Source organism: Arachis hypogaea, chromosome 17 (assembly GCF_003086295.3).
Source record: "Arachis hypogaea cultivar Tifrunner chromosome 17, arahy.Tifrunner.gnm2.J5K5, whole genome shotgun sequence".
Taxonomy (NCBI): domain Eukaryota; kingdom Viridiplantae; phylum Streptophyta; class Magnoliopsida; order Fabales; family Fabaceae; genus Arachis; species Arachis hypogaea.
This window is the reverse complement of record NC_092052.1, coordinates 44,163,289-44,177,347: the sequence shown is the minus strand read 5'-3', so window position 1 is coordinate 44,177,347 and position 14,059 is coordinate 44,163,289. Positions and strand designations below refer to the sequence as shown.

Below are 14,059 nucleotides of genomic sequence, written 5' to 3'. Positions count from 1 at the left end.
AGTTCGGGTTCCTAACAATAAGCTTAGGATTCTATATCCTCAAGACTCCAATGGGAAAACGAGAAGAAACAATATTCTAAATTCTTGGAGATATTCAAGACTTTGCACATCAACATTCCATTCATAAAATCTCTTGAACAAATGTCCTTATATGCTAAGTTTATGAAGGACTTGTTGTCCAAGAAGAAATCATTGAAGGGAAGCCAAATAGTGGTGATGACTAAGAAGTGTAGTGCGCTTATTCAAAGGAACTTGCCAACAAAGAAGAAAGATCCAGGGAGTTTTCAAATTCCTTGTCCTATTGGCAACACTACATTTGATAGATCTTTATGTGATTTAAGGGGAAGTTTAATCTAATGCTTTTGTATGTGATGGGGAGGTTGTAAATTCAAGAGTTGAAACCCACAAAAATAGCTCTACAACTTGCAGACAAATCAATAAAGCTTGCGCATGGAGTAGTTGAAAATGTCTTGATCAAAGTGAGAAAATTCTTCCTTCCAGTGGATTTTGTTATTCTTGACATGGAGGAAGATGAGCATGCCTCAATCATTCTAGGAAGACCCTTCTTAGCTATTGGAAGATCCCTTATTGATGTTGAAAAGGGTGAAGTAATGCTACGGGTGCCAGATAAACCATTATTTTATGGTTTATCTCGTGCTGATTTGAGTAGTTTTTATCAAGTCTTTGTACACTTATTCATACAATCTGCATGGTATTACAATTCCTTCCTAGTTTTCTGCTATAATTGAAAACTTGCTTCCTAAGCCTTTAAATTGTATATTTTTAATCCCTCTTTACACCATTCGATTTCGTGATCTGTGCGTTAAGTGTTTTCAGGCCTTATAGGGCAGGAATGGCTTAAAGAATGGAGAGGAAGCTTGCATAAATGGAAGGAGCACAAGAAATAAAGGAGATAACTAGCGAGGAGCGACGCGCATGCATGCTCACGCAAGCGCGTGAATTGGAGTTCGCACGGCGACGGGTGCGCGTGACTGACGCGTACGCGTGACAAGGAGAATCGCCAAATGACGCGCACGCGTGACATGCGCTATCTGTAGAAATCACAGAAAATGCTGGGGGCAGTTTTGGGCCAAGTTTGGACCCAGTTTTCAGCCTAGAAACACAGACTAGAGCCAGGGGAAGAGTAGAGACTCAATATACATTCTCATTCGCATAGTTTTTAGTTTTAGATTGGAATCTTAGAGAGAAATCACTCTTCCTCTAGGTTTTCTACACACTCATAGTTTTTATAGTTTATGCTTTTGCTTTGGATATTGAGAATAGTCACTACCTCCATTGAAGTTGCTATTATTCTAGTTTGTTTTCTTATTCCTTTACTCTTTTGATTACTTATTAACCCTGTTCAGATACGTATGTTGCATTTTTGGGATTTATTAATGCAAAGAACTACTTTTACTTTTAATTAATTTTCAGTTCCTATTTTATTTAATTTATCATGTCTTCTTCTTATATTTCTATGAACGTTATATTCATGTCAATGGAGTAGACTCCCAACTTGACGTGGGGGTTCATTAAAGGGAGACCCTTGAGTTGGAATGCTCAAGTGATTAGTTAAATTGGAATTTGTTAGCTAATTTTTTATTTACTAATGCTAATCCTTCCCAAGGGAGAGGATTAGGACTTGCGAATAAGAGTTAGCTCAATTGCTTGACTTTCCTTTATTTAGTAAGGGTTATGTTCGTGCAAGGATGCACGGCTCCGTGCTATACGTCGGCTTCCGTTGGTCGATGAAAGAGATTTTGTTCTGCAGCGGAGAAACGCCAAGCTTGAGCACGAACCGGGTGGAGAACCTGCAAAAAGGACTCCAACGATCAAGTTAGTGGAGAGTAGTTACAAAACAGAGTATAAGCATAGGAAGTGTGTACGAGTGCATTCAAGTGTTGCCCCGATGATCCCATTTGATTTGGTAGCAGCCGTTTTTATAGAGTTGTAGGTTGATTCTATTTGATGGTTTGTTAGAGTGAATTTCGGTTTTAACCGAGATCTTTGGGGTTGTTATCATGTCGTGATGATTTGCTGCTTATGTGACTGACGTGGCCGAGATATAGGGTGGCAGTTCCAAGTTGTAAGGTACGGTACATAGCCCCCAAGCTTGACTTGCTTGGGTATTTGGTTTTTAGCAAGTTGAGCTTTTAGGATGACCTATATCTCGGCTAGTCATGCCAGCCCCCAAGCTCAACGTTGCGTGCGTTTTGGGCGTGAAGCACGAACCTTTGTTGTTGAAAAATGATTAAACGAAACGACTGGCATTGGGAGGGTGTTTTCCCATTATTTTAGGAAAACGTGCTGTCATTACTTCACTTAATGCTTGTAACTGAACCGGTTTTGACCCTTAGTTTCTCTGCGGTTTTTGGTTTTGCGTTCCCACTTTGTTAGTGGGTTGTAATAAGCTGTTTGTGTTATCGGTCTTTGGTGATTCTTCGAAAAGTCACTCTTTTTCCCTCTGATTTTGAAAGAAAATGTCTTCAAAAGGTTAGATTTTTCGTTTCCTTTATCTTCTATTCTTTCTCCATCTTTTCGTAATTGTGGTCTGTAATGGATAAAGAAAAGTTGAAGGAGAAGCAGAAAGTTGTAGAGGTAAAAAGGGATGACCTTTATCATTGGGTCCATGACGACGTTAAAACTCGTGCTTCCTTGTATTGTAGTTTTGATTCTCTCCAGGAGTTTCGTGCGATGAAGTTGGTGAAGGATGGCTCTAATGTTGATGTCGAGCTTCTCCCTTGTTCTAGTGACGATAGGGTTTGTGAGCGTAGGGGTGATTGGGGGTATTTTTATATATATACTCCATGTTTCTCTGAACTGTATGTTAGGTTTCTTTTTTCTTCCTTTGAGTGCGACGTATTGACTCAACTGAATTGTGCTCCTTCCCAATTACATCCCAACTCCTGGGCATTTCTAAAAGCTTACCAGTGTTTGATGTCCTTTCTAGAATATCCTCCTTCCTTTGGCGTTTTCTTTTCTCTGTTTCAGTCAAAAGGGGTTCGGAGGGGTTTATGGGTTTGTTTAAGCAGTTTTCCTGGTCGTTCTATATTTCTTTTGTACAAGTCTTCTTTTAAAAATTTCAAGTCTTTGTTTGTGAAAGTCCGATCTACAGAAACAGAATACCCTTTTTATCTTGATGACGAGCTGAAAGAAAGATATCCCTTGTATTGGTGTTCTGAGCCTATGCAAGTACTTGAGGCGTATAGAAGTGACGAAGAAGACTTGATTATTGACTTTTTGGTGAAAAACTTTGCTTCCGGCGAGTGTCTCTCAATCCCTGAGATGTTAAATTTTGAAAAAGATAATGATAGGGAAGGGTTGCGTACTTATATAGGTAATGTACATGTTTGTCCCTGGTATTAGTTTTCTGTTTCGACACTGATGTCTTTCGCTTGGTTTTGCAGGTGGACGAGTACCGCATCTGAATTCCTCCAGGCTTCAATCTTTTCTTGACAGAAAAAGGGAAAAGGGTGTAACTACTTCTGCTGCTCAAAATGTTGAAGAAGGGGGTGCTGCTTTTTCGACTGCGCAACCTGTTTCTTCAAAAAGAAAAAGAGGGGTGGCTGATGATTCATTGGAGGTGCTATCTGAGGAAGATAGGGAGGTGGCCGAGGTTTCTACCATTGTTTTTGATCGCCAGCGCAAGCTTCATGGGTTTATTCCTGGGGCAAATGCCCATTCTTTGTGGAGCGACCAATTTCCCTTGGCCGAGCTCTCTGATAAAGCTTCCCAGTTTCCTGGGGATATGATACTTACTCGACATGTGGGTCTGGAAGCTTTAGGCAAATATGTTCAGGTAAACTTTTGTGTCTGTCCTGTTCCTGTCTGTTTTGCTGGTTTTCCTTGTTTGTTTTAATTTTGGGTTTGGTCAGGTTGTCGCTTCTCGTTTGCTGTGCGTTGGGCGTACTACTGAATTGCTTGGAGCTGAAAGGCAGGCTGAGGTTGATAAATTTGCTACTTTGGAATGTTTGGTAAAAGAAAAAGAGAGAGCCATTACTGATATGACAACGAAAATGAAGGAGAAGGAAAGGTCGGCCTCTGATGTGGCTGCTAAGTTGGAGGAGAAGGGACGAGAAGTTGCTCACCTTCAAGATTAGATTCGATCTTTTCAAGCCAAGATTAGGGACAATGATAAGGCGAAAGGTGAGATGACTGCTCGAATTCATGAGCTGGAGGACCAAGGTATTGAGATGTTCACCTCGGGCTTCGATCGGGCTGTCGCTCAAGTGTCGTTATTTGATCCTGGATTCGATGTTCGTCAGCTTGATGTGACGAAGATAGTCGTTAATGGGGAGTTGGTTCAGGACGAGGCTGGTGAACATCATGATGAGAACGTGCCTCCTCCTGTTTGAAAGAAATTTTTATTATTTGCCTTTAGTAAGTAGTTTGGACTTGTATGTTTTTTGAAAGACTTTGGACTTGTATGTTTTTTGAAAGACTTGTTGGTTTTTATTCCGACTTTATCAACTGTTTCTCTGATGTATAGTGTTGGAGTTTGCTTTTGCTAATATTTTATGATTACAGCGTTTTATTGCTGCTTTGTATATCCATGTATGGGGAAATGTATGATTTTATTTAGATAGAATTGTCCCTCATGTTCGAGGTGTGCAGGATGGTCGGCCTCGTTAAAACCTACCCGAGTAAACCCTCCTTAGGGAAAAACCTCGTGGTTAGGAAAAAGAGTACCTAACCATCTTGTATGTTACAATATCGTGATCAACTATAGTAGTATTTGAGTGATGAGATGTTCCATGTGTTCGGCAATGCTGTCCCATTCAATGTTTCTAGACGATAAGCTCCTCTTCTGACCACCTTAGTGATTCGAAAAGGTCCTTCCCATGTCGCTGCTAATTTTCCATGGCCTGGTGGTTTCCGAACATCTTCTATCTGTCTGAGCACTAGGTCTCCCTCCCGGAGGGTCTTTGGTCTCACTCTCTTGTCGTACTGTCGTTTCATAGCTAGTTGCATTGATTTTTGCCTTAACTGCGTGAGATTGCGTTCTTCATCGATGATGTCAAGCTCGGCAAGCCGAGCTTGTTCGTTAGAACTGTCGTTGAAGTGCTCGGTCCTCGTTGACCCTTGACTGATTTCCAAAGAGATCACGCATTCTGATCCGTACACTAAGCGGAAAGGACTTTCTTTAGTTGTTGATTGCGGAGTTGTGTTATAACTCCATAGTATCTCTGGTATTAGCTCGGCCCAGCGACCTTTAACCTCGGTCAGCTTTTTCGTTAGGGCCTGCAAAATTACTTTGTTAGCCGCCTCTGCAAGCCCGTTGGTTTGTGGGTGCTCAACAGAGGAGAAATAATGTCTAATATTCATGTTAGTTAAAAATGATGCAATCTTTTTGTCAGTAAATTGCCTACCATTATCAGAGATAATTTCACGTGGCATGCCATATCTACAAATGATAAATTTCCAAATAAACTTTTGTACCTTATCCGAGGTTATTTTTGCAAGTGGTTGCGCTTCTATCCACTTTGTAAAGTAGTCGATGGCTACCAAAAGGAACTTTACCTGGCCTGGCGCTATAGGGAATGGTCCGAGGATGTCCATGCCCCACTTGTGGAATGGCCAAGTTACATCCGATGTATGTAACGCCTCGGCTGGGTTGTGTATCAGTGGCGAGCATTTTTGACATGATTTGCACTTTTTGACCTTGTCTGTGCAGTCCGACCTTAAGGTCGGCCAATAATATCCCGCACGTAAGATCTTTGTTGTCAAGCTTCTGCTTTCGATATGATGTCCGCAAATGCCCTCGTGGACTTCGTCTATTGTTAATCTGGTGTCTTCTCCTGCAAGACATTTAAGCAGTGGTCGGGAAAAACCACGTTTGTATAGATTATCTTTGATTAGGGTGAACTGGGTTGCTTTCCTTTTAAAAGACCTCGGATCACCATCTGGTACGATTCCCGTCTTCATGTAATGTATTATTGGTGTTCGCAAATCTTCATCCTGTGACAAATTTAAGACATATTACAAATCTAGGCTAGGTTTTGTTAGTGTGAGATGTACCAAACTTCCTGATTGCTGATCTTCTCTGTGTGTTGCTAATTTAGATAATATGTCTGCTCTAGAGTTTTGTTCCCGTGGTATATGTGTTATTTCAAATTTTTGAAAACCCTGTATCATGCCCTTAGCAATATGTAGGTACTTTTCCAAGAGTGTAACTTTGGTTTGAAAATTACCGGTTACCTGCTGAACTATGAGTAAGGAATCGCAATATACCTGCAAGCTCGACACGTGTACCACTTTCGCGAGTCTTAGTCCTGCCAATAACGCCTCATACTCGGCTTGATTATTTGTTGCTTGAAATTGGAATTTGATTGACTGTTCGGCATATACACCTTGGTTGTCTTTTAGCAGAATTTCTGCTTCGCATCCGTTGTCATTGGATGCTTCGTCCACATACAGTTCCCATGGTTTTGTTTCTTCTACTTCATTTGTGAATTCTGAGATGAAATCGGCTAGAGCTTGGGCCTTGGGGGATCCTCTGGACTGATATGTGATGTCAAATTTGGAGAGTTCTACCGACCATTTGGTTAGCCTTCCTGCTAGGTCGGGCTTGGCTAGGATCTGCCGGAGTGGTTGATTGGTCCGAACTATAATTTGGTACCCCTAAAAGTAATGCCAAAGTCTTCGAGCTGTGACGATTAGTATATATGCTAATTTTTCTATCGTCGGGTACCTTATTTCAGCACCCTGTAGGACTTTACTTATGAAATATACTGGGTGTTGTTCTTCGCTGTCATCTGTTACAAGTACCAAACTAATTGTGTTAGTGGAAATTGAAAGATATAGGTGCAAGGGCTTGCCTTGTTCTGGCTTTCTCAATATGGGCGGTGATCCAAAGGTTTTTTTGAATTTAGTGAAAGCTTCTTCGCATTCTTTCGTCCAGACAAATTTGTCCGACTTCTTTAAGGTGTTAAAGAAGTGGTATGACTTTTCCGCTGCTGCTGGCAAGAACCGAGAAAGAGCTGCCAGCTGACCTGTGAGCTGTTGGACTTCCTTTTTGTTTCTGGGGGATTGCATGTTGATTACGGCTGAACATTTGTCGGGGTTCACTTCTATTCCTCTGTTTGTCAGCAAGAAGCCGAGGAATTTGCCCCCCTTGACTCCGAACGCGCATTTTTCTGGATTTAGTCTCATATTGTGTTTTCTGAGCTGTGCAAATACTTCGTCCAGGTCGTGTTTGTGCTGTTCCTCCGAAGTTGATTTCACCACCATGTCATCCACATATATTTCAATGTTTTGGCCAATCTGATCTTTGAAGACTTTGTCCATAAGCCGCTGATATGTTGCTCTTGCGTTCTTTAGCCCAAAGGGCATGTCCTTGTAGCAAAAATTTCCTTGGTCTGTGATAAATGCTGTTTTTTCTTCGTCTCCTGGGTGCATGAGAATTTGGTTATAGCCAGAATAGGCATCCATGAAATTGAGCACTGGAAATCCCGAGGTGTCGTCTACCAATCTGTCTATGTTGGGGAGGGGGTAACCATCCTTAGGGCATGCTTTGTTTAAATCGGTGAAGTCCATGCACATACGCCACTTTCCCGAGCTTTTTCGTACCATTACGACGTTGGCTAGCCATGCTGAGAATCGAAGTTCCCGGATAAACCTTGCCTCTAAGAGCTTTTTGGTTTCTGCTTCTGCTGCTTTTCTCCTTTCGTCTCCCAAGTTTCTTTTCTTTTGTCGTATAGGTCAGACATTGGGATTGACAGCCAGCTTGTGGCAAATGAAGTTAGGGTCGATACTAGGCATGTCTGCTGGCGTCAATGCAAATAGTTACGCGTTGATTCGTAATATCGTGATAAGGTCGGCCTTTTGTCCTGCAATGAATGCCGATCCGATGTTAGTAAACTTCTCATCATGACCTATTTTTACCTGTTCAAGGTCGTCTGTTGGTGTCGGACGACTGTTGTCATTTCTGGGATCTAGCTCGGCCAGCGTTGGTATGTGCTCCGAGTTATAGACAGTGTGAATCCGAGGTGTTTCATCCTTCGTTACTGTTTTGAGGCTTGCGTTGTAGCATTGTCTTGCCTTCTTGTGGTCGGCATAAACTGTCCCCACCGTGTTATCCTGCAAGGGAAATTTCACACAAAGATGAACAGTTGAAACAATGGCACCAAAAGTATTTAATGATGGACGTCCTAGAATGATGTTATAGGGGCTAGGGCAATCGACCACTAGAAATTGGATATCTAGTGTTTTGGTATGTGGAGGTTCTCCAAATGTTGTTCTCAGCCAAATGTACCCGGATACCGATACTTTTTCCCCAGAGAACCCTACCAATTCTCTGGGCGACGGTTGTAGTGCGTTGTCATTGAAATGCATCTTTTTGAAGGTGGAGTAGAATAAGACGTCGGCGCTACTTCCTAGGTCAAGTAAGACCTTTTTTACTGTTAGTTCTCCCATGTGAATCGAGATGACAACTGGGTCATCAAGGTTCGGATAGGTTGTCTTAAGGTCGGCCGTGCTGAAGTCGATGCGTGAGGTCGGACTTGATGCTTGTCGTTCCAGGCGAGATCCTTCCATTGTCATCATTTCTCGGTAACTTCTTTTCCTTGCCGAGGTGGTGGTCCCACCTCCGGCGAAGCCTCCTGAGATGTAGTTAATGATCCTCTTGGATGGGGGTGTTTCGACCTGTTTATGTCTGCTATCCCTTTCTGCTTCTCTTTCTGTATCTCGCTGCTTTCTTGACGAGATATATTTGTCTAAGAGCCCTTGCCTGGCTAATCTCTCCAGTAGGTATTTTGCCACGATGCACTCGTCTGTGGTATGGCCGAACTTTTGGTGAAAAGCACAGTGTTTGCTTTTATCCACGTACTTCTGATCTTGGTATGATCCTGCTCGGACTGGTGGTTTGATCAATTTGTTATGCAGGATTTCTTTGATTATATCCTCTCTTTTTGTGTTGAATTTTGTGTACGTGTCAAATTTCGGCGCTAGTTTGAATGGTTTTCTAGAGTCTTTGCTTATGGGCCGATGAGGCCTCTCTTCTTCCTTCTTCATCGGCTTTTCGCTCCTCCGGGCCTCCCTGAGTTCTTCAATTTCGATCTGGCCCTGGGCTTTTTCTCGGAATTCCTCTAGTGTCTTTGGTTTTGCCACTGCGATTGCTTCCTGAAATTTCCCGGGGTGAAGGCCGCTCTTGATGGCATGTAATTGCACTTCAAGGTTAAGGTCGGGGATCTGCATTGCTGCTTCTGTGAACCGCATCATGTATTCCTTCAAACTTTCATGTTGTCCTTGTTTGATCGTGCTGAGGTAGTCTGAGTCCCGCACATAAATTTTAGAACTGCAAAATGATTAATAAATAATTTGGCAAATTCATCGAAGCTTGTTATTGAACCTGCAGGGAGGTTAGAAAACCATAATAGGGCGGCCCCGTCTAAGAAAGTAGGAAAAGACCGACACAAGATGGGATCGAAGTCGCTATTGAGAAACATCATTGATTTAAATTTTGTGACATGGATTTTAGGATCTCCGATCCCCTTGTACGGCGTTAGGGTCATTGGAAGTGTGAAGCTTTTGGGCATTTTAAAACTCATTATTTCTTCTGAAAAAGGATTTGTTCGTCGTCGTGCCGTTTTGGGGATAGTTTCCCCTGTCTTCACGTTGGATTCTGACTGACGTTCTTTATGTTGATCTGTGTGTATTTTCTTATTGGCCTTCTGTTCATCGTTTTTCTGCATCTCCGCCAATTGCTCGGCCATCCGCTGGTTTTCCGCAAGCAGGGCGGCGTTCGCAGCTAGGAGGTCGGCATTGGTCGGATTGGTAAAAGGCGTCACTGAGTGGTCCGTCATGGCTTGGTCCCTGAAGAAAAGGTAGAAAGCAGGGTGTTACGTCGTTAGCCTCCGAAACTTAAAGAGCGACGTGGGTTCTGGCCCCACGGTGGGCGCCAAAATGTTCGTGCAAGGATGCGTGGCTCCATGCTATACGTCGGCTTCCGTTGGTCGATGAAAGAGATTTTGTTCTGCAGCGGAGAAACGCCAAGCTTGAGCACGAACCGGGCGGAGAACCTGCAAAAAGGACTCCAACGATCAAGTTAGTGGAGAGTAGTTACAAAACAGAGTATAAGCGTAGGAAGTGTGTACGGGTGCATTCAAGTGTTGCCCCAATGATCCCTTTGATTTGGTAGTAGCCGTTTTTATAGAGTTGTAGGTTGATTCTATTTGATGGTTTGTTAGAGTGAATTTCAGTTTTAACCGAGATCCTTGGAGTTGTTATCACGTCGTGATGATCTGCTGCTTATGTGACTGACGTGGCCGAGATATAGGGTGGCAGTTCCGAGTTGTAAGGTACGGTACAGGTTAACTAAGTGAAAACAACAACCTCTTGATACTACACTTGAGAGAATTCCAACAAGGATAGAACTTCCAATTAATCATTCCCCGGTCAAGGTTTTTTATTTGATTATATAAATCTCTTTTAATTTACATTGCTTTAATCCACAATCCTTTATTTTTCCATTCTTTAACTCTCAAAATTCCTCGAAAAATTTCTGACTGATAAAATAGCACCCTTTTGTCAACTCGTTGGGAGACGACTTGGGATTTCTACTCCCAGTATTTTCATTCTAATTTTGTGACAACCCTTCTAAATTGATAAGCAGATTTTCGTCGGTTAAGAACTGTACTTACAACACTGCTTTTACTATAATTTCTTAATCGGCCAATTTCTGCCACCATCAATTTTTGGCGCCGTTACCGGGGAGTTGCAATTGTGTGCTAAATTATTAGTTGGTGTACATATTTTTAATTTTTGCATATTTTATTTTATTTTATTACCATGAGCTGTATGTTTCTTTCATTAAATGATGCGTTCACTGCCTGACTCGAGCTTAGCTACATTTGATCCTGAAATTGAAAGAACTATTTCACATATTAGGCGAGCTCGGCATCGGTTAGCCTCTGAGGGTGGTCAAGTGGTTACTACCAATTCACCAGTGTCTTCTGAAGGCGAATCTGAAGCACCATCTGAGGAAGAAACAAACTCCTTTTCTACTAATTCTGTTAATTTACGTGCAAGTAATATGGCGGATCACAGAAGGATTACTCTCCAGAAAAAGGGAGCTCCAGAATTTATGCTGCAACCGTATCTAGCGCGTCACTCAAATTTGGCTCCAAATTTTGAACTGAAGACTGCGCTAATAAACCTAATTCCAAATTTTCATGGCTTACCTGCTCAGGAGCCTATCAAGTACCTCAGGAATTTTCAGACAGCCTGCTCAACTGTTAGGCATCAGGGTGCTGATGAAACTGCTATTTTGCTGTCTGCCTTCCCGTTTTCTCTTGAGGGAAAGGCAAGGGAATGGTTCTACACTCAACCTGAAGTAGTCGTTACCAACTGGGATCTGCTCAGAAGGGAGTTCCTAGAAAAATACTTTCCAGCTGAAGTTACAGATAGACTGAGAAAGAAGATTTCCTACATTATCCAAGGCGAGTCAGAGACCTTTTACAAATATTGGGAACGCTTCAGGAATCTCCTAGACTCGTGCCCCCACCACAAGATTGACGAAATGGTGTTGATCAACTACTTTACACAAGGCTTGAAGCTCCATGATAAGACCACATTAGATGCTGCAAGTAATGGCTCTATGAAGAAGTACAAGACGGCGACAGAGGCGTGGCAACTGATCACCAATCTAGTGGAATCTACCCCGAATGTCAGGCACAGGAACAACTATCCCAAGGCTGTTACAGAGGTTTCCTCTAGCAGTGAGACTGCTGCTCTCACTCAGACTCTGGGTGAGATGACTAACTTACTAAAGCAGATACAGCTGAATCAACAACAACCTCAGCCTGCCCCATCACAACACAGTCAACAGTTGGTTTCTCAAAGAGTATGCAGAATATGTGCTGATTATACTCATTACACTGATGAGTGTCCACAGCTCTAACAAGAAGACAACACCTTGGTAGCTACTCATAACTTCTATGACCGCCCGAATCAAAGATACTAACAACAAGGCGTCAATTATAACCAAGGTAGGAACCATAACCAAGGTTGGCAAGACAACTCCAACCAGGGGTGGAGGGATAACTCCAACTAAGGATGGAGGGTCAACTATAACAGAGGAGGTAGAGATAACCAGGGAAAATTAGAGGTGGAATAATAATAACAATCAGCAAAATCGGTATCAGCAGAATCCTCCCTATCAATAGCAAAACCAGAACCAGCCTTACAGAGCATCTCACCAAAGGCAGTCCCAAGCGCCTCAGAACAACCATCAGCAGGCCCCTCAAATCACTTACCCCCTTCTCCTTCTAATGATGAGATGCTTCGCACTATGCAGCAAGGACAACAAGACATTCAGAATATACTTACCTCGACCATAAACGGTCTGAATGCTACTTTACAAGCTCTCGTCTCCCAGATGGATTCACTAATTGCCTCCAATAATCAACCTTCAAGCTCCAGTGCAATTCCTTCTCAACCTTTACCCAACCCCAAAAGTGGCATTAATGCCATCACTTTGAGGTCCAGAACCACAGTGCAAGAGAGAAATCATGCGGAGACAAGCTCAAAGGAGAACATTCAAGTTGAAAATATTGTTGAGGTAGAAGATGCTGAAGAGGAGGATGAAGTACAAGACATGGTTCAAGAAGAAGCAGCTAAACCAGAGAATAGCGCACCAAAGGAAGCTGAAGCTGCAAGAGACGCCATCCATATCCCCTTCCCACACCTTGCTAGGAAGTCTAGAAAGCAGATGGAGCTCGACCCAAAGATGGTAGAAATCTTCAAAATGGTTGAGGTAACCATTCCACTTTTTGATGCCATTAGCCAGGGACGAACGGATTCTTACTAGTAAAGAATTTTACAAATAAGTCCTCGTTGAAAGAATAGTTTCTAAACCAACAAAAAATCCTTTCGTACAAAAAATTGGTTGTCAAAAGTAACAGTCCCCTAATAAAATTGATAACCGAAGTATTTAGACCTCGGGTTGTCTCTCAAGGAATTGCAGGGAGGTGTATTTATTATTGGTTATGGAAGATTATCTTTTTGGTGTTTTTGAATAAGGAACAAGGAAAAGTAAATTGTAAGAATTAAATTAATAACTAATAAAGCTCTTAGCAAAGTATGAAAACTGGACGTCCTATCCCAGTTATCCTTATAAATTGTGATGAGAATTGTTCATTACTCCCACTTAGTTAATCCTTACTAAATAAAGGAAAGTCAAGTGGACTAATCAACTTGATTCCTCAAGTCCTAGTCAACTCCTAAGGAAAGACTAGCTTTAGAGGGATCCAAATCAACTAGCAACTTCCAATTATCAATCAACAAGGAGTTTGATAACTCAAGTGTCTCCAATTACTCAATTCAAGCTAAGAACATGAAAAGCTAAATTAAAATCATAAATATGAAATATCTCAAATTGCATTGAATAAGAAAATCAATTCTAACATGGGGTTCATAAACTAAATTGTCAACATAAAGCAATCAACAAAGAAAATAAATAAACTAGAAGGCTAGAACAAATAAAAGTAGAAGAAAAATTAAATTAAAGGAACATTGAACCTGAAATTGAGAAGAAATAAACTTAAAACTAAGAGAAATTATAAATCCTAAAACCTAGAGAGAGGAGAGAGCTTCTCTCTCTAAAATACATCTAAAACCTAAAATTATGAATAATCAATTCTCCTCATGATTCCTCCATTCTCCAGCCTCTATTCTGTGTTCTCCGGCTTGGAATTGGGCCAAAAAAGAGCCCAGAAATCGCCCCCAGCGCATTCTGCAACTTTCTGCACGTGGCGTCTATCATGCGTACGCGTAGGTCACGCGGGCGCATCATTTGCCGATTTTCCTTGTCACGCGTACGCGTCGCTCGTGTTCTGCACTAGGCACGCGTCTGCGTCGTCCATGCGTGCGCGTCGCTGCCAGTTTCTCAAAACTTTATTTTCTCGCGTTCCTTCCACTTTTGCATGTTTCCTTTCCATCATCTAAGCCATTCCTGCTCTATAAAGCCTAAAAATACTTAACACACAAATCACAACATCGAATGCTAATAAAGGGTATTCAAAATTAACAGTTTAAAGGCTTAGGAAACATGTTTTCATTT

At 41.9% G+C, this 14,059-nt stretch overlaps 1 protein-coding gene across 1 annotated transcript; it reads right to left on the bottom strand.

Annotated features, from left to right (window-relative positions):
• Positions 1 to 7,785: 7,785 nt before the first annotated feature.
• On the bottom strand, positions 7,786 to 9,803 carry LOC112763224 (uncharacterized). The gene is made up of 2 exons (XM_025808951.1): positions 9,632 to 9,803; positions 7,786 to 9,269 (listed from the first exon to the last, which is right to left on the bottom strand). The coding sequence occupies exons 1-2, from the start codon at positions 9,801 to 9,803 to the stop codon at positions 7,786 to 7,788; spliced, it is 1,656 nt and encodes a 551-aa protein (XP_025664736.1).
• Between the last annotated feature and the right edge of the window lie 4,256 nt (positions 9,804 to 14,059).